Source organism: Nelumbo lutea, chromosome 2, assembly GCF_056320005.1.
Source record: "Nelumbo lutea isolate HS-2025 chromosome 2, American lotus-T2T, whole genome shotgun sequence".
Taxonomy (NCBI): Eukaryota; Viridiplantae; Streptophyta; class Magnoliopsida; order Proteales; family Nelumbonaceae; genus Nelumbo; species Nelumbo lutea.
The window spans coordinates 98,534,115-98,559,151 of NC_142685.1; the positions used below are offsets into that span (position 1 = coordinate 98,534,115).

The following is a 25,037-nucleotide window of genomic DNA, read 5'->3' on the forward strand; positions in this document are numbered from 1 at the left end:
TATTTATTTAAAGTTAATCAAAATTTCATTTAAAAATAATAAAAATAATAACAATTATTAAAATTACTATAAATTATTAATAAAACTAAATTTATTAGAAAATATTTGTTCATATTAAATTAACAATAATTATTTTTTGTAAATCAACATTAAATGAAAATACAATTATTAAATTTTAGATATTAACAATAAAACTTTGAATACTTTTAATTAATTAGCAACAAATTTTGATTATTAATTTAATATTAATTAATAGGGAAAATTTCCAATAGGTACTCTGTACTTTAGGTTGGGTGCCAATTTAGTACATGAACTTTAAAATACAACAATTTAGTACTTAAACTTTCATTTTGGGACAATCTAGTACCTACTGTTAATGGACCGTTAATTATGTATATCACGTGACCTCGTGTGCAATTTAAGATTTTTGAAAATATCAAAATTACCCTTAAAAATAAAATACAATGTTCATCATATTCTTTATCAAGAAAATGAAACAGAATACAAAAGACTCGCCGACTGCTTCGCTCTACTGGATGCATCACATCCCGTATAGCAAGCTAGCATTTTACCAAAAAATTCAAACATGTGGGTGCAAAATGCTATCGTAGATAGGAGCGCTAATGGACACGGGGAGGGAGCAGGCGAGGTGTGTTGTTCGTAATGGAAAGAAAGATACCACTATTTCGCCTCTTTGTTGGACCGCCGAAGTGAACATTGTGGTCTCTGACCTGGACCAGGAACCAATTTGAATTTGGATCTTCACATGTCGGTGGTTTTTAATCGTAGGCATCTCTCTAGGAAGTTGGTGGGCTCATCATGAATTAGGTCGGGGTGGCTGGTGGTTTCGGGATCCCGTAGAGAAGAAGAGAAGGAGTGCCGCCGCTGTTCAACGAAGCAGACGATGAATAGTGGCGGGGAACAATTCATCGTCAGATAGTGGTTGATCGAGGGAGTGTAGTACCTGATTTCAACAGGTACCTAATAGCTGTTCAGTACCTGATGTGGTTGATCATGGAGTGCAGATTTCAGCAGTGGTTTGATCCTAGTTGGGCAGATAGTGGTGCCACTTGGTTCGTTGCAGGACAGCCCGGGATTAGCTCCAGGGGGAGCGACTCATAGTAATGTCCACTGATTTCAGCAGATGTTGAGGATAGTTCTGATTCGCTCTCAGTTTAGCAGTCATAGGATCTGAGGTTGCCAGTTTCTGATGGGGATTGCTTGCAGTAGAGAGGCATTCGGAGACAGAGATAACACAGATCGTTTCAGATGGTGCAGGAGAGACTTGCTGGTCGGGGTGTTCGACGATCGTGGTTTCTGCATGTAGGCGAGCATTCTCGAGAGGGACAAAAGCGCTTCGAGATGTACATTGCCTTGAGGGGGAGTTGCGTACACTGAAAGGCAGTCTTATAGGCGGCCGTCGATTTTAATATCGTTGCGTACGTTGGTTGCTCATTTTGAAAGCACCAAGTTTTGGGATCCGTTTGATAAAGAAAACTAGATGAAATTTAAGGGGCATTTGTATCTTTTTACATATCACTTAACGGTGAATTAACAATAGGTACTAGATTGTTGTAAAGTGAAAATCTGGATACTAGATTATTGCATTTTAAAATTCAGGTACTAAATTGTTACTCGACCTAAAATACAAGGTACTATCGAAAATTTTTCTTCAATTAATAATAATTAAATTATTAATTCTTTCAGATTTTCGCTTCCATCGCACTAATCCCCACTAGTATATTAATTAAAACACAATATTAAACATTTGGCATAGGGCCGGCCAAAGTGTAACCGGAGCCATGCCGTAAAAGTGATATAAAGCTAAACCTAGCTAAGATTTCTCGATCCGATGATATGCCTAGATTAGTTGAGAAATGAAGTGGGGCTGAGAGATAGGGCCCACCTACCTTGAAGGTTCAAAGGATCAAGGCCAGTATTGAGCTATGGATTTCGTGCTGCAAGCGAGTTTAGATGGAGCTTCAATATAAGTCACATATATTCCTTACAAGGATTTCTTAAATATTGTCTATTGAATAGGAGTTGTAAGCAACTATGATTTAAACTATAGATTTAAAAATAAATAAAAAGAAGAAAGAATTTTGTATTGAATCCCTACAAACACTCTATTTCCACCATAAAAGAGGAAATCCAACTCTATTTCTGGATTAATGTACTTTCTTCCCTTGTTTCTATTACTTAAGGTTCAACAGTACTTGTTTTATCTTATTAATTACATGGACAAAACCATGGTGAATACACATGAAATCGCAAGCCTTCAAATTTTGGACTCGGCTGAAACTATGTTTATTTTGATGCATCACTTAATTAGTTGACTTAAATCAATATTAATTTGTTATTGATACATGACTTGAGCAGTCCTGATCCGTGGGTTTTGGTTTGTTGGGACATCACTTGAATCACCCAGATGAATAGATAGATAGTATAGTGTAACAAACAAGATCAACAATTGGATATATTAATTTGGCTGTCAAATAAAATTGATTGTGATTCAGATTGATAAATAGTTGACGCTTCCGAAGGATTTGTATCAAGTGTAGTATCATCAATCGGCATCTCTGGTGGAGAAAGAAAGGGTCTGGGTGGCATTTGTAGAACTTCAATATCTCCTTCCAACATGTCTACAATTCTGTTCATGGAAGGACGATTGACAGGATTCATTTGTATGCACCACAGTGCAACTATCACCAGTTTCTTTGCTATCGTCTTTTCATCATCTGTCGCATCTCCTATTTCGATGTCTTCTCCTTGGCTGACTCTGTCATATATCCAAGATGGGAAATAAAATTGGCTTGAATGATCTCTTGAAGCATTTATAGCCTTCTTCCTGCCTGTTATCTCCAATAATAACATTCCAAAACTATAAACATCTGCCTTATATGTGACGCCACCAATGTTTTTATAAATCATTTCTGGAGCTATATACCCTATTGTTCCTCGTGGAGCTGCAGATAGACTCACAGTTCTGTCATCTGTTGCAAAGAATTTTGCAAGCCCAAAATCTGATATCTTTGGAACAAAGTTGTCGTCAAGAAGAATGTTATGGGGCTTGATATCAAAATGCAGAATTTGTATGTTGCATCCTCGGTGTAGATATTCAATACCACGACCTACTCCTAGGACAATGTCAAGCATCTTCTCCCAACTGAGAGAGATGCTATTTCCTTCTTGGCGAGCAGATATATACTTGTCTAGAGATCCATTGGGCATGAATTCATAAATAAGAGCCCGTTTCGAACCCTCTGAGCAGAACCCAATTAGTTGCACCACATTAACATGATGAATCCTTCCAATGGTGGCAACTTCATTGATGAATTCTTGGCCATTACCGTTGGATTGGTCTAACAATTTTATTGCCACAAGATGGCCACTTTTTAGCTTTCCTTTGAACACAGAACCATAACCTCCTTGACCCAGCTTTTCTTTAAAACCTTTAGTCATCTTCTTGATGCTTGAATAAGAATACCTGATTGGCATGAGATTGTTGTAACTCTGTAGGAAGTCCTCAATACTGTCATCCATTGACAAGTGACGTCGTCGTAGCTTATAAATCAAAAACGGGAAGAAGCACATGATACCACATAAAGTTCTTGTTGTCAATAATCCTAAACAAATAAATCACATCATTTTATTAAAAATCACATGAGAAGTTTTTGACGCAAGGTATTTGCTCATTCAATGAAAATTATCATGAAAGTAGCTTACCTACGACTATGAAAATACCCAAGAAAACATATCTTGTTAAAGTGACAAAATAACCTAAAAGGGTAAAAAAAGAAAGAATATTAGTAATTAATTTGAGATGCACAAACAATGAAAAGAAATGAGAAAAACTCCATATGCCCCTATTACTGTGCAATTACATCCTTCTAGAGGGGTGTTCGAGTTTTCCCAAATAAATATAAAGAGATTTATGGTCCTTACCGAGGCCGACATCATTGTCAGTGATGACAGAGAATTTCCCTTGAAAAATTTTGGCAAAAAAGAGCAAAAGGTCCAAGACAAAGCCTGCATTGTCCAAGTAAAGAATTGGAGTCAGGCCAAAAATAAATTACATTACGCCCAAACTATTCTTCTTCTCCCTTAATTAAATTCGTGAAAGAATTTAGTAAGTTTGCAATGTATGACAAGGTTAAAAACTAGTTTTAGTGTGAGATTAATTTAAAAGTTATTTTGAAGATATATGTACATGTGTGTTTTTATATAATTAATCAATCAAACCTCATTAGATTTAATTTCTAATGAAATCCAATAAGAGTGCGATTGAAAATCTATTGTAGAGGTTCAACTCTAAAAAGTTAAATATTTTATTTTTTTGTTTTGTCTTTTTCTATATATGTAAAAGGTAACTTTAGTTGGATTTATTTCTACTTTTTGTAACCTGAGTTAGTCGTAAAAGCGTTTCTATCTGGCTTGCTCTAACTAAGAGAAACCAGAACAAGTATGAAATGATTTCAGCCCTTCTCTTACTCTGTTTTTGCTCTATGTTTTATTTCAATTAAGTGCATGTAAGTTCTCTATTTTAGAACATCTTCTTCACTTTGCATGCACCCACCTTTAGCTGAAACTACAGCCAAAACCTAACAACAGCAAAAGCTGGGAGCAGTAAGTGGTGTTAGTGTGAGTTCAGTTGACGATGCTTCGGATGTCCCCAGAGGGAAAGTTTGCTTGGGGGAGGGGAGATGGGCGAGACAGCCCCAACAGGATCAACTAGGAGTCAGATGGATTCTTAGGGCAAGGAGGGGAGAAGAGTACTAATTATTCGGAACACGAATTAGTGCAATGGAAAGGATATTGGGACTGTTCCTTTTAGGTAGCGAAAAGCAAATAAGAGATTCGAACGACAGAGGAAGAAGATGGTGTTCAGGCGATGGAGGCTCGTGAGGAGGTAAGGAGAATCAAGACAACAATGATTCCTCTAATGAAGCTAATGCAAAGTTTGAGATTTGGCAGTCTACCAGCTGGAAAGGGTGATTTGGCTAGCAGACAGAGTATGAATTATGGAGCAAATTAAACTGAGCTATTAATAAATTTCCTTTAACGAGCCAAAGGGTGATTTGACTGTACTAATTAACAGTGGGTTGAAAATGTTGATAAAATGTTTGTTTATCTACTTTCTCCGACGGGGATCTATAGGGATAGTGAAATTTCTTACGCACAAGAGTAGGACTGAAATGCTGATCTGCAAAGCCACCGTAGCAGATAGAGGTATGCTTGCCGTAAGCATCATTTTGCACGTAACAATCAAAATCGCAATCTACGCAATCAACGTGAAACCAGAGAGAAAAACCCATTGACATCTTATGGTGGATGTAATGAAAAGAAAAGTTCTCCAACTTCTCCAATTCAATCGGCACAACTAAATTGACTCTGCACGAGTCTGGGGCATCCCAATGACCAAGGTCATAACCCACTAGAGCATAGGAATAGTGCTTTTGCCGGGAGGAGGAGATGGAGGAGTCCACCGAACCATTGATGCAAGTTGACATGTCTACCAAGCAATACTCATAAGAAGAATCGTTATTATGACAACCAAGTGTTTGTGGAGTCTCGCAACGTAGAAGAGAAATGCTGAAGAAGCTGATCGGAAATATATCGCCATGGAGCTGGTATGGTTCTTCGTTACTGAAGTTAAAACGGCCCAATGAATTGTAAGAAGTAGAGGAACAATTGTCATCCTGCAGACCGGAATCGACGACTCGAATTCTATGATTCTGGTACGAGATCTCCTCCACGTAGTACCTCGCTTGATGCAGGTATAAAACAGTACGGTTGCTCTCGCAGGAGATTTCATAGCGTCGGTCGCCGCAGTCCATGCGAGGATCGCCCTTCAGACGAAATGGGTAGCTTATGTTTCTGATGTTGCCGCAGGAAGGAGAGCAGTGTTCATCTTTTTTGGTTGCAGCAGCAGCAGCAGCAGAAACAGTGTTGCGAGCTACAAAGCAGAGAGCACAGAGCATGGCAGCTTTGATCATCGCCGTGAACCATATCGTATTGACTGTTTTTCTCAATCTCAACATCTCCTCGTGGGGTGAGAGAGAGAGAGAGTGATACGGGGCGTTGCCGCCTCAGCCACGTCAGCCACTCCGAATATTTCGCTCCAACCACGTTATCCTTCGCAGAGGTTGTTAGTATTGCGTGAGTGTCTTGTCTCATCATTAATGGTATCTGACCGCCCATGATTATAAATGATTGGATCTTGGAAGCGGATGATTGAACTTGTCTTATCATTAGTATCTCTTGGGTCTCGCTCCTGGTCTTCCCCTTCGAGCATCTTGGTATCGGAGCAACGAAGCCCTCGGCAGCTCAAATACGGGCAACGAAGGATTGCGTAGGAAGCTTGGAAAAATCCCGTGAGGAAATGAATATGAAGTTCACTGAAATGTTGGAACGTCTAAACTACATCACTTCATGAATGGACCAATAGGAGGAGTCTCAGCACCAGTCGTCCACTGGTGGTGGCTTCGGGAAGGGGACGGAGAGCTCGGGGGCAACAGGGAGCAGCTTCATCTCCCCGCAGAATTTCTGGAAGGTGGAACTGCCGAAGTTCGGAGGCACTGGGCTGGACGGGTGGCTTCTCCTCATCCAACAATACTTCCGCCTACAAGAGGTACCCGAGGAGAGCTGGGTTGCAGTGGCGAGCCTTGGGTTTGAAGGACGGGCATTGGAGTGGTGTAACTGGTACAAGGATCATCAAGCTGAGCCCACTTGGCGTCAATTTACAGTTGCCTTGGATGCTTGATTCAATGGGCCCCTGGGAAGCAACCATGTGGGGCGGTTGGTGAAACTCTCTCAAACCTCCACCGTCCATGAGCATATGGAGGTGTTCCAGAGGATTTCCAGTCGAGTGAAGGGGCTGAACGAAGAATCTCTAGTCGGGTGTTTCATTGTGGGTCTCAAAACAGACATACGAGCAAGGGTGGAAAAGTTAGTACCAGTGACTTTAGCTAGAGCCTTTCGCTTGGCGCTGTTGGAGGAAGAAGAGTGGGCAGCTCGAAGATGGACAGTTAGGCCGGAGCACTTGCGACCACGTCCTATAGCAGCAAGCGACCCTTAGGTGAGCAGGTCGTCTCCAAGGAGTTTTTCGGAAATTTGTTGTCTCACACCAACGGAAATGAAAGAGAGGCGGGAGAAAGGATTATGCTACAACTACGAGGAACGCTATGTCCATGGCCACTGGTGCAAGGTACAAAAGTTGTTGTGGATCAACTAGGAAGCGGAGGAGGAGGAAGGTGACGACCCTAGTCTGACCCTAGAGGAAGAAGAACTAGAGCCTACACCGACCATCTCCCTGCATGCCATCTCCGGGGCTGAAACCCCACAGACTATGCGCTTAAATGGGACGATAGGGGCACTTCCGGTGACCATTCTCGTGGACTCAGGATCTTCACACAACTTCATGGACCTGAGGGTGGCGACGAAGGAGAGGGTGGCGCTGACTTCCAACGCCAGGTTGCAAGTGATGGTAGCAAACGGGGATCAGGTATCCAGATAGGGCCACTGCGATGGAGTCCGCATCTAGACACAAGGGGCTGAGATCACTACAGATTTCTTCTTGTTATCGTTGCCTGGATTGGATGTCATTCTCGAAGTCCAATGGCTTTGGACCTTAGGTCCAGTCACATGGGACTTCAACAGCCTCTCCCTAGAATACCAAGACCAAGCCAACATTCACCTTTTGCATGGCCACTGACCCCCTGAGCTGATAGTTGGGGATCGAATGGAGAAACAGGTACACAAGTCTGGGAGTTGTTTCCTGTTACAGATATTAGACAACCACAGCATGACGGAGACCACCACTAATTCCGGGATCCAATCAGTACTAAAAGAATTCAAGGAGGTCTTTGAAGAGCCAGTGGGTCTACCTCCTCCACAGGCCTTGGATCATGCCATTCCGTTGCATCAGGAGGCAGCACCAATGTGTGTGCGTCCTTATCGGTATCCCCATTATCACAAAGGGGAGATAGAGAAACTAGTCCAGGAGATGCTCAACCATGCGATCATCCGGCCCAGCGCAAGCCCATTCTCCTCACTAGTTCTACTAGTGAAGAAGAAAGATGGAGGCTGAAGATTCTGTGTAGACTACCGGCAACTGAATGTAGTAACGGTGAAGGACAAATATCCAATGCCTAACATTGACGAACTTTTGGACGAGCTGCACGGATCCCAGATTTTCTCCAAGTTGGACCTCCGAGTCGGGTACAATCAAGTCCGAGTACGGGCCTCAGATGTTCCTAAGATAGCATTTCGAATGCACGACGAACATTACGAATTTCTGGTGATGCCCTTCGGGTTGTCCAATGCACTGACCACCTTCCAAGCGCTCATGCATGAGGTCTTTCAGGGGTTTCTGAGGAAATTCGTCCTGGTTTTCCAAGATGACATCCTGGTCTACAACCGATCAATAGAAGAACATATCAAGCATCTCCTATCTGTTCTGGCAACTCTCAAGACCCACAAATTGCACGCTAAGAGAAGCAAGTGCTGCTTCGGGGTGGACATGGTAAGCTACCTCGGACATGTGATTTCAGTCGGCGGGGTGGAAGTGGATCCTAGTAAAATCAATTGTATGGTGAAATGGCCCAGGCCCAACTCCCCTACAGAACTAAGAGGATTCTTGGGACTCACTGGGTACTACCGGAAGTCTGTCCAAGATTATGGAAAACTGGCTCGACCACTGACCAGACTGCTCAAGAAGGGTGCTTGGGGTTGGAACCCGGAAGCCGAGGATGCTTTCCAAAGGTTGAAAGAGGCCTTGACATACACTCCAGTACTGGCGTTACCAGATTTCAATTCTCCCTTCGAGCTGGAGTGTGATGCGTCAGGTGCTGGCAATGGCACCATTCTATCACAACAGGGGAGATCGATAGGCTTCTTTAGTCAGGCACTAAACCCCACCAATGCAGCCAGATCTACATACGACAAGGAACTCTTAGCAATTGTAACGGCTATCCAACGGTGGCGGCAGTATCTCTTGGGACAACAATTCGTAGTTAAGAGCGATCATCAGAGCTTGGGATACCTGCTCCAACAGAGGATCACCACTCCCTACCAACAACGACTCCTCAACAAGATCATGGGGTATGACTTCACATTGCAATATAAGAAGGGTTGGTAGAATGTCGCAGCAAATGCGCTATCCCGCTGTGTTGAAGGGGAAGTGTAGGCCATCTTGAGCCCATCGCCGTAGTGGGTGGAAGAGTTATGCCAGGAATAAGAGCAGGACGAATGGGTGAAAGGGTTGATAGAAAAGATTAAACAGCGATAGGCCCCCAACACAAAGTACATCTGGAAGAATGGACCAATATAGTGAAGGGGACGTGTGGTTCTTGGGCCAACCTCTGCCTATCGCCGGAAGCTGTTTACCAAAGCTCACTCCAGTCCCTTGGGAGGTCATGTTGGTTACCACAAGACAATGCAGCAACTGGGAAGGATCTGCTTCTGGAAAGGGTACCGCAGGCAAGTGCGTCAATGGATCTATGAGTGCAACACATGCCAGCGGAACAAGAACAAAAACATTCCCACTCTAGGACTACCATAGCCCTTGTCGATACCGAAGTTTGGAGAAACCTATCGATGGATTAAATCGACGGACTGCCGCCTTCTAATAAGAAGTCAACTATCATGGTGGTGGTCTACCGATTGACCAAGTATAGCCATTTTGTTGCCCTATCACACCCCTACATGGCTCAGGTGGTCACTCATGTGTTCATGGAGCACATCTTCAAGCTTCATGGGATACCCAGTAGTATCATGAGTGATCGGGATCCAGTCTTCACCGAAAACTTTTGGAAGGAACTGTTCCGTCTCCAAAGTACACAGCTACAGTTGAGTTCGGCCTACCACCACCAGTCTAACGGGCAAATTGAGCTGGTAAATCGAACCTTGGAGGCATATCTACGCTACTTCACCGGACAGAGCCTGCAAACTTGGACCAAATGGCTAGCCTTAGTAGAGTGGTGGTATAACACCTCTTACCACTCCGCCACCCGCACCACCCCGTTTTAGGCAGTCTACGGTTGCCCTCCTCCCAATCTTCTCACCTACATTCCCGGTACCACCAAGGGTCAAGCAGTAGAAGAAGGGTTGAAGGATCGAGAGACGGTGCTGATGAAGTTAGAGGAAAACTTAGCTCGGGCACAGGAAAGGATGAAGAAGCATGCAAATCGACGGAGGACCGAGTGAGAGTTCGAAGTAGGGGATGAAGTCTTCTTAAGGCTACAGCTGTATCGACAGACTTCCGTCGCTGCCCACCGCTCACAAAAGCTATTGGTCAAATATTACGGCCCTTACACCATCACCGAGTGTATTGGGCCGGTAGCCTATAGGCTGGCCCTTCCCGTAGAGAGTCGGATACACCCGGTGGTTCATGTGTCGTGGCTGAAACGCTCGGTTAGGGATCCAACCCGTATTCGACCCAAACTACCACCACTTACCCCATGAGGAGACCTTCTTCCTCACCTGAAGGTAGTGCTCGATAGGCATATGATAAAACAGAAGAACCAGGCAGTCACTGAAATCCTCGTGCAGTGGAAAGGAACGAGCCCGACCGGTGCAACGTCGCTACCCGACAGCATGCCTCAAGGACAAGGAGTTTCCCGAGGAGGAGGGTATGATACGGGGCGTTGCCGCCTCACCGTAGCCACGTCAGCTACTCTGAATATTCCACTCCAATCACCTGATCCTCTGTACAGGTTGTTAGTATTACGCTGAGTATCTCATCATTAATGTAACAATCTCCGACCGCCCATGATTATAAATGATTGAATAATGGAAGCGGATGCTTGAACTTGCCTTATCATTAGTATTCTCTTGGGTCTCACTTCTGGCCATCCCCTTCGAGCGGTGATTCTCACCATAGCTCGGAGAAACTCGAAGCTCTCTCCCCGGCAACGGGAAGAGGTTCTTAACAGAGAGAGAGGGAGGTCTAAAGTTACCTGAATTGCTCTTCCTCAATCTCAACTTCCAGCCGTTTATTATCAAATGGAAAAAAATCAATTTTTTGATCATCTCAATTTTGTAAAACCCAAAAACCATATGAAAAGACATGCCAAATGCTCCTTAGACAATCAAAGTAAACACTGAAGAATCTGGCTGAACAGTCGGAAAATTTCTGTCAACTATGTGGTAAAAATCATACAAGTATACATTCTCATTTAATAATTAAAATGTTTCACAAAATTTTGATTTGTTTTATAGGTAAAAATCTGTATGAATATTTAATATTTGTGAAATATAAATATAGTTTTAAATATTTAAATATATTTATAAAATAAAAAGCTATCCACTTTTTTCCTGCTTTTAAACTTCACAAATAATTACGTATTATGCATTATTTTACGAATTATACTCACATTTTTTCCAGATTTCTTGAAACCTACAATTTGGGATACTTTCTTAGGAAAAAAAGAAAATGATAAAAAACTCAATACACATACTGTACCTTAATTTGATAGTTATAATGTAAAATAAGGTTATTTTTCGTTTGACAATACTGATTTAAAAACCTGTTCAAGAGATTGTCAACCAATTAAAATTTGTGATTCAATTTGCAAACCTTACAATTTATCTACTTTCTCTACCAAGGTTTTAAAAGGCTAAAATTATAGTTGAGGCATAATGGCCTAAAAAGGTGAGGGTAAGCCTCAAAACTTAAGAAAAAAATTAACTGAAGTTTTTAAATTGATAAAAATAAAATATAATTAATCAACTAACAATTATAAATGTCTTACATTTTCATGTTTCAATATACAAAGTTTTGAATTATTCAAATGACCAATTTAGAAGAAATGAAACAACTTAGTCTATTTGATTTATGCAAAACAATCAATAAAAAGAAAATGCATCTATTAGGAAAAGAAATAAAAAATAAAAAGCTTGGGATGTTAGATTTAAAATAATAAGAAAAAAATCTATCACTTGACTTATGCAAGAGAAATTAAGAACTTGATTGCCCCTTTTGCATTCATCTCTTTTAAAACACTTGAAAAATTAAAATGCTTATTTCATATGTTTTGAATTACAAAGATGTATTAGGCCATGCTTGGGAATTCTTAAAAATAAGTGCTTATTATTTGGGCCAGGACTAAACCATTAAGCACTTATTTGTGTTTGGGAAATAAACCCAAAATAAGTGTTTATTTTAAAAATAAAGACTTATTTTTTAAGCCCAAATTTTCAGCTTAGGTGCATACACAATAATTAAGCATTTGTTCAATTTTTTTCTTTCAAAATTATCCCTATTCTCACAATTGCTTATACTCAAGCATTGAAGCCTTACCTCATGAGTTACGGTTTTTAGGCCCCATTCACATTTCGGTAAGTTATTTACCCAGGTAATTGTTTACTAGGAAAGATTTACTTAGGTAAGTACATTTACCCATGTTTTTTTATTTCCAATGTAAATAAGACAATAACCATTTTATCAATAAAAATCCATTATTTGAGGGGGCATTTTTGTTTTTTCAATTTTTGGCAATTTCCCCTCAAAGTGGGAAAATTATTTACCCAAATTTTTCCAGATCCCCACATAAATCTGAAAAAAGAACATGGGACGAAAATCAAAATCCCATTAACCAACTTTCCCCCTCTCAAAATCCAGAAAAAGAATGCTGCCTTAAAACAATATTATCTACGGAGATAAGGGATATATAAAATTAGAAACTTCTTACGCACAGGAGAACGACTGAAACGCTGATCTGCATTGCCAGAATTTAAAACATTCAGTGGCATACTTGCCGTAAGCATCTCTGCCCATAGAACAATAGTACCCTTTTGCATCGCAACCTGCGCAATCAATTCGAAACCAGAGAAGAAAGCCCATTGCCATCTTATGGTGGATGTGGCGGAAAGAAAAATTCTCTAAATTCTCCAATCCAGCCGGAACAACTAAATTGACGCTGCACGATTCTGGGATATTCCGAATATCAAGTTCATCGCCCACTAATGCATAAGAATAATGCTTTTGGCAGGAGGAGGAGATGGAGGAGTCCACAGAACCATTGATGCAAGCTGGCATATATAGCAAGCAAAGATCAGAATAATAGTTGTTATTACGACAACCAATTGTTTGTGGAGTCTCGCAACTTAGAAGAGCAACGTCCATAATAGACTCGGCATGGTAGGCGAAACCGTATGGTTTTCCTCTACCGTTGCTACTGAAGTTAAAATGGTTTAATGAATAGTGAGGCATAGAGGAACAATTGTCGTCCCGTAGACCGGAATCAACAACTCGAATTGTACGATTCTCATAGCAGATCTCCTCCACGTAGTACCTCGCTTGATCATGCAGGTATAAAACAGTACGATTGTCCTCGCAAGAGAGTTCATAGCGTCGGTCACCGCAGTCCAGCCGAGGATCGCCCTTCAGACGAAACGGGTAGCTTATGTTTGTGATTTCGCCGCAAGAAGAAGGAGCGCAGTATTCATGTTTCCCGGCTGCAGCTTCAGCAGCAACAGCGAGGCAAGCTACAAAGCAGAGAGTACAGAGCATGGCAGCTTTGATGATCACCACGAGTCTTCCTATTTTATCGACTGTTCTCCCCGACATCAACATCTCCTCCTAAAGGGGTGAGAGAGAGAGATCTAAAGTTGTTCCTCGAATTGCTCCTCCTCTGAAATTAATAAATAAATCATCGAGAGGAGTCCAGAGATATTCCATTACATGTAAATAAATAAATAAACAAATAAAAGAGAAATAGCTAGGGTCCTTCAAAGCAAGCCACTCACGACGGTTACATGGTCAGTATTGTTTAAGGGTTTCAATTTTCAAAGTACTCGTGTGAAACGAAATTAACACCTCGATCGGGGAGGACGACGATAGTCCTCTTTCTACCAAAACAATTTCGTTCTCTTTCGAGGAAGGAAGCATCTGAGCGAAAAGTCAGCAGAAGTAAACGAAGGATCGATTGACTTGAGTTAGTTAATCCATGCACCTGAGCGCAACCCAACTGAAATATAACTCCAAGACCACTAGTTTAATTTGTTTCGTCCTCACAAAACAGACTGTTGGGTTCTAACCCCAACACAGACAAGGTAAAATTAAAGGAAGTGGCCTATATATCATATAGGTCAGTAGACTTGATTTCCCGGCTCTCCCCCAGCTAGATCCTGGAGAACTGCAGCTAGGAGATGGGTGGTGGTTGTAGGAGTAGTAGCAGACAGCCACAAGTGATTCTTGTTCGACAATTGCTCATCTCCTTAGTCTTGTTCATACTCGCCTCAGCAGACGCAGGAGAAAACCAAGACAACTGCACGGTATCAGAATGCAAGCATCATGGCCCTGCCATCCGATTCCCCTTCAGGCTAAAAGAAGACCGGCAGCAGAGTCACTGTGGCTATCCTGGGTTCGAGCTATCTTGTACTGCAAATAAAGAAACCAAACTGGAGCTACCATTTTCGGGTGCCTTCCTTGTAAAAGCCATAGATTACAGATCCCAACTGATAGAAACCTATGACCCTCAGGGCTGTATCATCAAACGTCTTCTGCACCTCAATTTCTCTACATCTCCCTTCCACCAAACACTCTCTTCAGATGGTAACGATTATTATGACCTCATTATCATATTGAATTGCTCATCAACAGAATTAAGAGGTAAAGCGCACCGAATCAATTGCCTTGAAGTTTCCGGTTACCAAGTTTTTGCTGTTCATGTTTTGGATGATGATTGGCTGAGTGGCTATATGCCCCCACCGTCTTGCCATAAAGTGAGGACCATCTCAGTTCCATTTTCGAATCATTTTCTGTCTCATATCAATGACCCAGATTCAAGCCTCTTCTTCGGTTGGAAATCACCAAATTGTTCATACTGCAAAGAAAAGGGCAAGAGATGTGCTTTCAAGAATAACACCAGTACTGGATCTATTTGGTGTCTTGACATTCCGACTAAAGGTATTACGCTGTAATTTATTTATTTATTTATTTGGGTGAGGAGGGGAGGGGGTTGATTTACTAAAACATTTTCTATAGTTTGTAATAGATTTGCATAATTAGAGTGGAAAATGACAGTTTTGACTTAATGTCTATTTGAAATAATTTAATCAAAAAGAAAATAAAAAATAAAATACCATTTTTACCCCTAATAGGATATGAACAACCACTCCTATTGGATTATATTTGATCAATTTTATTTTCTAAATGAAAAAAGTGATAAGAATATGTTTAGAATAAACATTCATGGACCCATGCCCTTGAACATTTTTCAATCAGCTTAGGTCAACTAAGTAAATAAGTTGCAAAGTATAGGGGTGTTTTAGTAAAATAGAAACTATAGGATAAATTTAAGTAGATCCATAAAATTGCAGGGTATTTTAATAAATGATCCTTTCTTAAGGATAAATTTGGGAAAAATACATATTTGTATTTGCATTACTAAGCCTTAAGACATTGCTAATTTTTTCCATTTCTTTGAATGTGTTACACTTTGAAGCCTTATTTGTTCTTTACTTCTTTTAAAGATCTAAACTCACACCCAGAATTTGATATAACGCGGCCTGCATTGGCAGGAGCCAAGTCTATAATTTTGTTATTTACATTTATTTGTTTATTGCTGAGAGGTTACACAACAGGGGTAATCCCCCCTCTATTTCGATTGGATTGAGTTGTCCAAAGAATCAACCCTAATGGGCATGGCCTAATCGGAACGACAGAGAGGTTCTTGTAGCTCACGTGGTTGTGGAAGGGGTAGGGGTAAAAATGTTTCAGGCTAGTGTCTGTTGTGGTAGGTTTTGTTTTGTTCTTCTGGTTATCTTTTCTGTGTTGGCATGGGTAAGGGGGATTGTCGGTTTGGGACTTCTGTAGGTAATTAGGTACCATTTGGCAAGTCTTTTTTGAAAGGTCTTCTGGAAGATCTGATAGCCAAAAGACGATGAGGGCTTTTGCATATAAAGATTTTGGCAGCCCACAAATCATTTGATGGAGGCACATCTTTCTGTGTACCTTCTCACACTAAGATGAGGTAAAAAAAAAAGAAGCCTAAAACAGGCTTCCTGCTTTGTTTTTTATTTTTATTTTTTTTGTGGCTGTATCTTTCGGCCATGGTTTTTAAAAACGAACTAGTGACCGAGCTGGTCAGGGGTCCGGTTACCGGTTTGAATGGTTCGACCGTTTGACCCGAACAGTCGTCCCGTTTTGACAAAAAATAAAAAAAATTTAAAAATTGGAAAACGATCAAAACGATTCGAATGGTTCGAATGGTTAACCGGCCGGTTCAGCGATTTGCTAACCAAAATCAACAGTTTTGGAGGAAAACGGAACCGATCACCTGACCAGTTCCCAGTTTTTCCGGTCCGGTCCGATTTTGAAAACAGTGCTTTTGGCGGTTAGATCTTTTCTCAAACAAACAGGAAAATATGAAAGTGCAGGCTACCGAGCTTCTAAAAAGCTGAAGCCCATGCAAAAAGACATGCCAAACAGGGCTCTAATTTTCTTGCTACTTAGGTTGTGGCTTACCACTTGGAGATAGGTCAATCAGTTTGGCTGTTCTGGTGTTTTGGGCCTGGCCTTTGTCGGCCCATCCAGATTCCTTGGGTTCGCTCTCTTGGGTTTGGGTTGTTCCTAATTGAGCATTCTTTTCGAAAAAGTACGGATATGCCCAATGCAGATTTCTGATTTCCAATGCAGAGCTATAAACATTCAAATTGTCAAAAACTCACACTCTATACACCAACGCCCACCCGTGAATTGGCATCAATTCCGAGCTGACAATCACCCCCACTGTACTTTGGGCCTAAAAATTCTGACCCTGCACTGAACCGTCATTCTCCCCCTTCTTTTTGCATTTTTTTTTCCTTTGCCTTTTCTTTTTATTTCCAATCAAATGTATTTTACTTAAAAAAACATTTACTGTACCCAATTCAACACTTTGTTCTTTTTTTTTCCTTATGGACAAGATTTTGAGATCGGAAACAGAACTTTTTTAACCACTGATTCGTAGGTTAAACGGTCTTACTGTCTGATCCAAACCCGGGTCCTGTGATAAACTGGTCTAACTGTCCAATTCGTTCTGATTTTTAACCGTGTTTGTGGGAGGGCGGGGGGATTTGGTTTCAGACTTTTCAGGGTGGTCCATCCTTAGTTGCAATCCTAGTTTGAAGATTACATTAGCTCCAAGCCTCCTCCTTGAGATGTTATCTCACCAACTACTAGAGGTACAAGTCACTAGTCATCCTGAATGTAACTTTAACTGATAAAGAAAGGATTTTTCTACTTGCTAATTTCACTAGTCGTCCAAGCCCCGAGCCCTTATGTTTTGATTAAAAACAATTTCTGTTTTATCTCCTAATGATATTACATTTATCTCTTGCCGGCTAAATTGTTAAATATGTTGATTATGCCTCTGAAATCAGTTGTATTAATTAGTAACCAAATTGTTATATTAATGTTCTTGTTGTTTGCAGGTGAAAGTGGTAAGCAACTTTTGACAGGTAGTCGTCCTTCCTAGCCTTCAAAACTTAATTAAATCAGTTAATTCAATAGTCATGTAATGTTACTTCAAATCAAATTTATTAAATGTCTGCATGTAGGCTTGCGTGGGCCCAATCTGAGCTTAAACCAGCCCGAGCCTGGCCAATATATATATATATATATATATATATATATATATAGAGTGGGTTCATTGACCAACATGGGCCCAAATTCATCAAATTACAATGCAGTCTGACCTTCAGTTGGAAAAATTAAGCTTGACCTCGGGCTCGGGCCTTAAGCCCAAATTTTAGGGCCAGGCTCGGATTGACCGTAAACTCGGCTCAACCCATCTGACTTGCACCCTTAACTGCAAGTGAAGCAGGAGGGAGTTTTACAAATGAATGTTTTTTATTTACTATTTGTTTTTGAAATTGTTGCTTTTCAAAACTAAAAGTAAATTGGCTTTGTTTCAAAGAACAATACGGGAAAATCAATGATGCAAAAAGACATGGTACTGAAAGAGTTTTGACCAATGAAAACCCACTCATGAATTTTGACAAATAACACCATGTTCCTTATCATGTTTATGATTCTAGTTTATTAGTCGGTTGTTTTTCAGATATCATATCTTTTCCATATCATAGTCGAACCCACACAATACACATATATTTTCAAAACCATCATAATAATATATTTTAAAATAAAAACAAACTTTGAAGTGTAAAAATTATATGATTTATGGAACATGATATTAAATAACCATTTAAAAAATATGTTCTTTAAAACAGAAAATTCTGTTCTTTTATTGGTAAATCTTTAAATGGGGAATTCAAGGAACGTGTTAATGTTATTATTGTTTATGGGTAAATAAATTAATATAATAATCATAATAATAATAATAATAATAATAATAATAATAATAATAATAATAATAATAATAATAATAATAATAATAGGGTACTTCAACTTCCTACCTTTATAACCTAATTAACAAATTATATTAAGTTTTCATTAATTAGATAGAAAGAAAAAATATAAAGCTTTGTAATGTCATATAACTTGAAAATTATGCCTCTGCATTGGTTGACAATAATAATAACTTAATAAGTAATTAACTGTAATTGTTATTATTATTCATTTGTATTATTAGTTAATAATTCAATAGTATAACACAACATTTATTAATGTCCACAGGTCTAACCATAGGACTAATTCTGGTTGAGATAGCAATATTAACATCCATAACAATCTACTTTGTCTACAATTCAAAATTAGACAAAGAGGATCAAGCTAGGATCGAGAAGTTCTTAGAGGACTACCAAGCTCTTAGGCCTACAAGGTATTCATATGCTGACATTAAGAGGATAACAAATCAATTTAAGGAGAAATTGGGCCAAGGAGGTTATGGTAGTGTGTTCAAAGGGAAGCTTTCCAATGAAATTCTTGTCGCTGTTAAGGTCCTCAATTACTCCAAGGGGAATGGAGAAGAGTTCATTAATGAAGTGAGCACAATTGGTAGGATTCACCATGTCAATGTGGTTCGCCTAGTTGGTTTTTGTGCAGATGGGTTCAGACGAGCTCTTGTTTATGAGTTCCTCCCGAATGAGTCCTTAGAGAAAATTATCTTCTCAAAGGATGCTAATAACCCCTCCCTTGATTGGGAAAAACTTATGAATATTGCAATGGGTATAGCCAAAGGGATAGAATATCTCCATCAGGGTTGTGATCAACGTATCCTGCACTTTGACATCAAGCCCCATAACATCTTGCTAGATCATAACTTCAACCCAAAGATCTCTGATTTCGGTCTGGCAAAGTTATGCTCCAAGGATAAAAGTATTGTATCCATGACTGCTGCCAGAGGGACCATGGGATATATTGCACCGGAAGTGTTCTCTAGAAACTTTGGAAATGTGTCCTATAAATCAGATGTTTACAGTTTGGAATGCTGTTGCTTGAAATGGTTGGGGGAAGAAAGAATATTGATACAACAGTAGAGAAAAGTAGCCAGGCTTACTTCCCTGAATGGATATATAATCATCTCATCAGCCAAGGGGAAGAGTTGAAAATTCGGATTGCTGAAGATGAAGATGGTAAGATAGCAAGAAGACTAACGATTGTAGCGCTTTGGTGCATTCAATGGTACCCAGTGGATCGCCCTTCAATGAAAGCTGTGGTTCAAATGTTGGAAGGAGATGCAGAAAACTTAATCATGCCACCCAATCCATTTGCCACAACCACTAAAACAAATACTAGTGGAGTTAACCCTAAGAAGCCTTTCCACACCGGATTAACAATCATTGAAGAATGATGATGAGACAGATGGGTTGCTTAACCTTTACTTTATGTACTTTATTAATCATATTTAATTCTAGTTAGAAAAAAAAAGGATTTAATTTGCGACATCTTCTTATCTAGCTATTTAAAGTTAATTTGTACCATCTAAGTTAGTGTAACAGACATTTGTAATGAACATGGAGTTGGATGGTTTATGTCCATCAGACTTTGTATATTTATATTCATAGTGTTTTGCTTTTACATGCAATAGGACATTACAATGAGGAGATTGCAGAGATAAGATAACCATCAGAGTACTCACTACAAGAAATTTTCTATTAGCCGGTGGTTTATATCCGGTGCTCGCGTGCAATAGCAGCAACATCGATCAGCAAATTTGCCCACTCACGTTCTGAATAGGGGCCAGCGGTCAAATTTTAAGAAACCATATAACGTAACCGCATGATGAGTCCCAGCTGCGGGCTCGGGCTCAAGATGGGCCAGGCTCAGGCTCGGGCCTCAGTATAATCTATTAATACTGACACAAAGCCGTCTACTGGCAGCCCTAAGATTAGGACAATGCAATATTTCAAGTTTTGAGGTTTTCTGTACTTAAACTCCTAATATGACCATAAGGGTTTTGGGTGTAGGCTCAATTAGGGTTCAACATCTGAGTTTAGTATTAATAGTATTAATAAAAACATCAACTATTATTTAGTATTAATAAAATAAAAATATTAGCTACAAATAATTACTAATTACTAATGAAGTAGCTATTTCTTAATGTAAGTAAACCAAATAACCAATTAATTAGATAATTTAGTTACAAAGCGATAATTAATATTCAATAAATAATAATTAAATAATTAATTTATTAATATTAATCAATAAACTATTTAATTAAGAGTTAAGTCAAGCTAAGCCAAGCTGAACTTCAACATGCATTGGCTCGGTCCAACTGAAGTACTCATGGGTTTTAGTTTGAGTTCGAGTTTGATTCAAACTATATTTTTTTATTTGAGTTTTATTTGATTAAATATTAGATGAGCTTAAGTTTGACACAATAGCACAAAAAAGAAGAATATATTTTTATATATAGTATATACTATATATACAAATATATATTTTATACTCTAAAATATTATATATTATAAGTATAATTAATTATAAAATAAATAAATTTATTTAAATATTCAAATTTTAATTAAATACAAGAATAGTTGATTATTTGAAAATATTAACTACATTAATAAAATTAAAATGAAACACTAATAATTAAACTTTTCACTTAATAAAAACAATTTAAATATTTAAGCATTTAAAATATTCATTTATATAAATATTTTTACAATTATAATCATATATACAGTAAAGCAATTTTGGAGAAAGAGATAGACATTTGGTGACGTTTAGCATAAATGTCACCAAAATATAAACTAAATGTCATTGAAAGTTAAGGTTTTTACTACGTTTATAACAAACGTCATCAAAATTTTTGGCACGAAATGTTGGTGATGGCGGGAAGGACTTTTAATGACATTTACAGAAAATGTCTCCAAAACATAAATTAAATGTCACAAAAAAAAGTGGTCTTTCAATGCCGTTGCCAAACGCCTTTTTTTGCGACAAATGTTGTTAATGTCACGAAAAAGAGAACTTCAGCAACATTTTATTTAAACGTCGCAGAAGAAGCATCGCGAAACGATGGTTTTTTTTGTAGTAGATGTAAGGCACAAATACTGGGCCTGGGTCCCTAACAAAGGCCATAAAGAGCCTTCTGAAGCTTATATACTTGATTTGGCATAGAGGGATCTTCGAAGCCTTTGGGATGGCATACCATTGAGAAATGAATATTGAAATCAATCCAATGATGATTTGGCATGGAGGAATCTTCGAAGCCTTTGGGCTGGCATACAAAATATATCCTCCTAAATCACACCACTGAAATGAATTATTGAAATCAATCTAATGAATGAACCAGCCTTTAGATATAAACAAGGAAAGGGTGGTACATATGGTTACCAGTTTTACCATTGCACTAAAAAGTGTCAATGAAATCAACTCTAGCAACATGAGTGAAGCATTGGGCAACAAGACACATCTTATTATAATCAAAAAAGCCACCCGCCTTGCTATTGATCTTATAAAGCCATTTGTTTCCAATAACATGCATATTCTTAGCATAAGATACTAGGCTCTAAGTGCCATTTTGGCAGTCACAGTATTTGAAATTGTGACTATTCAAATAGCCTTTTCTGAACCAAACATCTTTCTCTGCTCCATAATTCTTTCGAAATTATTTAAGGAGCGTGTGTCAAGCATTTACACACACAAGTTTTCGATCACTCATGTCTCTCTCAATATGATCTGCTACTATCTCACAAAGGGTTTCTTCAGAGACTGAGTGGGGGAAAATAACATTAAGAAGGCAGTGTCTTCAAACGCGCCTCATAGCTTCTCCTCCAAATTTCAGTGACTCCATTTTTCCAACAAGTTTAGAATGTTATTCTGTAATGGGAGGTGGAAGCAAGCATGACTTCGATCAAGATTTCAACTTGACCAGTTCGATGGAGAAAATTTCAATCGATGGCAAGACAAGATGATCTTCTTTTTGACCATATTGAAATTATACTATCTCCTAGATCCGAATCTACAACCACTTCCTGAACCCACTAAAAAAAACTTGAAAAGCTAAAGAAGAAAAGAAAAAAATGAGAAGATGATTCACTTCTATGCCGAAGACATATACTGAACACTTTATCAGACCAGCTCTACAACTTCTACAAGGAACTTACATCTCCAAAAGAAATCTAGAAGGCTTTGGAATTCAAATACAAGGTGCAAGAAGTAGGTATGAATAAGTATCTTATCATAGAATACTTTGACTTCACCATGAACGACCATAAGCCCATATTGGAACAAGTTCATGAACTACAGGTGATGGTCAATAAAATTTGATCATTTGATATCATCCTTCTTGAATCTATTCAAGTGGGAGCAATTTGCCAAACTTCCACCCTCTTGGAAGGATTACAGGAAGAAACTTCTGCACAAGGCTGAAGAACTTACCTTGGAGCAAATTCAGCAACACCTTCGTATTGAAGAAAAGTCTTAGACACTACTAGAAAATTCATCTATAGAGGCGGCCATAACTGCCTCTAAAAGAGTAAAAAATGCCTCTAAAGGTTATGGGAGGTGGCCAAATAAGTGCCTCTAAAAGCCTTATCGCTAAATGTTTTAGAGGCGCTTGGTTGAGCATTAGAGGAGGATTTATTGCACATAATCCACCTCTAAATTAGACTTTTAGAGGCACATATGACTGCCTCTATTGCACTGACGCTAAAAGTCCTATAGAGAGGCAGTTAAAAGTGCTTCTAAAAGTTCAATTTAGAGGCACATTTGAACGCCTCTAAAGGATTTTGCGGCAATTTTATGTGCCTCTAAAAGAAATCTAAGAAAAGGAAAAATTTGTATGCTTTAATATTTAGAGGCACTTTTGGCCACTTCTAAAAATGTTCCAATTTTTTCAAAAAAGTGCAATATATTGTGAATATTGCTACATAAAAATTCCAATTGATACCCTACATGAAAATTTATTCAATCAAAACATAAAACCTGTGTGAAAATATATATAAAATCCAAAAAGATACACATTATCAATAAAATTCCAATTGACTTCCATAATCATTTTAAGAACAAAAAAATACACAACATTCAGCCCTTTGTCCCCTTTTCTACTATTTTCTCCTTCAAAATCCTAGCATCTTGTGCCCTAGTCTTTTATTTTCTTCTTTTTTCTTTTGGGTTGGGAAGGGGTGTAATTTTAGTCCTGCATTACATTTCCCCTCATGTATATGTAGAATGATCTAGTATAAGTAACTTATTGCATAATTCACTAAAACATAAAAAAGAAAATATTTTCTCATCAACATTAGTCTTGTTTCAATGTGTCCAATCATCCCTAGGAGCCCATTAGGGATGTCAATGGTATTTGATTGTCCAAGTCCAAATCCAAAATCTGATCTGATTAAGCCAGATTAAGTCAAATCTCAAATATAAGATCCTTTTTCTCTGAAAAAGGTAAGGTATTATTTATTGAAAAAAGTATACAAGGTGTATACAAAGAGAGGCTCGAGGCCTCAAACCAAAAGAGACCAAAACCAAAACTCCATAAAAGGGTCTAAACCAACTCCAACACAGAATAGGACTAGGCACTAAAACAACCACCCAGACTAAGAGAATGAACGGCCAAAACCAGAACTAGAGTACAAAACTCCTCAAGATAACATCAAGCACACTGAAGCCCAGTAAGTGAGTAGCCAAAAGCTCAATAGTATACACTGAAAACATTTCAGCCAAAAAATGACTAGCCAGTAGTCGCTAATCTTCCTCTACCTCTTCTACCCCTACGTCTAGTACTACAAGATCCTCTGCCACTGGGCTTCACCACCACCTCGTCATAGAAGCCCTAAATCTTTTTGGCACTTCTACAACCTGAACCCGGTAGATAGTATAAGCTATTAGAGGATTGATCTGATGAAACATCACCCATGTCCAATTATAAGATTCATTTATAATTGAATCAGAATTGGGTCCAGCCCAATCCAATCAAGACCCAAATCTGATAATATCATTGTGTATAAACATATATCTAATAAAGCTGATAATGTTCACTAGCAAGTCAGATTTAGTAGGTGTATGTTTTATTGAGCATTTGAGTGTGTTAGGAAGTTTTCTGGAAGTTAAAATTTAAGTCATTTTACTAAGGATAATGACATCATAGTCAAATTTTAGTTCATATTATTAAGAATGCATGATGTTCTAGACATTCTTTACTTTAACAAATTTTCTCTCCATCTAGCTTGACAAATGAAAAGGTTATTTTCTGACAGTTCAAGGAAAGTAAGGTTGGTGCAAAAGCCAAGCTCATCTAGTATACTACAATTCAAGCCTGCTTTCTGTAGATTTAGTTCCTGAAGCATGGTGAGCTTTCCTATAGAAGATGGAATTGGCCCATGAAATTGATTTTCCTACTGTTCAAGAATTCTGAGGTTGGACAAAAGGCCAATATCTGTTGGAATTGTACCATTTAATTTATTTTTTCCTACCCTCAGCCCTTGAAGTTCAGCTAGCTTCATGATTTCCATGGGAATTGGTCCTTCAAATTGATTGTTGGTGAGGTTAAAATTATTAAGACTAGTCATAAGTTGAATAGGTATCGGACCTGCAATTTGATTATTTGACACGTCTAGAAAAATGAGCTTTGAACATTCAAATATGAATGGGGTAACATCTGGTTTCAACTGGTTATAATCAAGCTGGAGTTCAGTTA

The 25,037-nt window shown here is 38.8% G+C and overlaps 1 protein-coding gene and 1 pseudogene across 1 annotated transcript; one reads left to right on the forward strand and one right to left on the reverse strand.

The window, feature by feature from the left end:
• Positions 1–2,463: 2,463 nt before the first annotated feature.
• Positions 2,464–13,570, reverse strand: LOC148872247 (LEAF RUST 10 DISEASE-RESISTANCE LOCUS RECEPTOR-LIKE PROTEIN KINASE-like 2.5). The gene is made up of 5 exons (XM_088970107.1): positions 12,697–13,570; positions 5,177–5,956; positions 3,946–4,029; positions 3,727–3,780; positions 2,464–3,626 (listed from the first exon to the last, which is right to left on the reverse strand). Exons 1-5 carry the CDS (start codon positions 13,568–13,570, stop codon positions 2,464–2,466), a joined length of 2,955 nt encoding a protein of 984 aa, XP_088826233.1.
• Positions 13,571–14,151: 581 nt separating this feature from the next.
• On the forward strand, positions 14,152–19,739 carry LOC148872248 (rust resistance kinase Lr10 pseudogene; annotated as a pseudogene).
• Positions 19,740–25,037: the final 5,298 nt, after the last annotated feature.

What these genes read in the sequence shown, in the direction of transcription:
- LOC148872247 (XM_088970107.1), bottom strand. Translation starts at nt 13,570, where the DNA reads ATGTCGGGGAGAACAGTCGATAAAATAGGAAGACTCGTGGTGATCATC. An exon ending in TGACAATGATGTCGGCCTCG is followed by an intron (nt 3,781 to 3,945) that starts GTAAGGACCATA and finishes TTACCCTTTTAG; the next exon opens with GTTATTTTGTCACTTTAACA. An exon ending in GGGTATTTTCATAGTCGTAG is followed by an intron (nt 3,627 to 3,726) that starts GTAAGCTACTTT and finishes TTATTTGTTTAG; the next exon opens with GATTATTGACAACAAGAACT.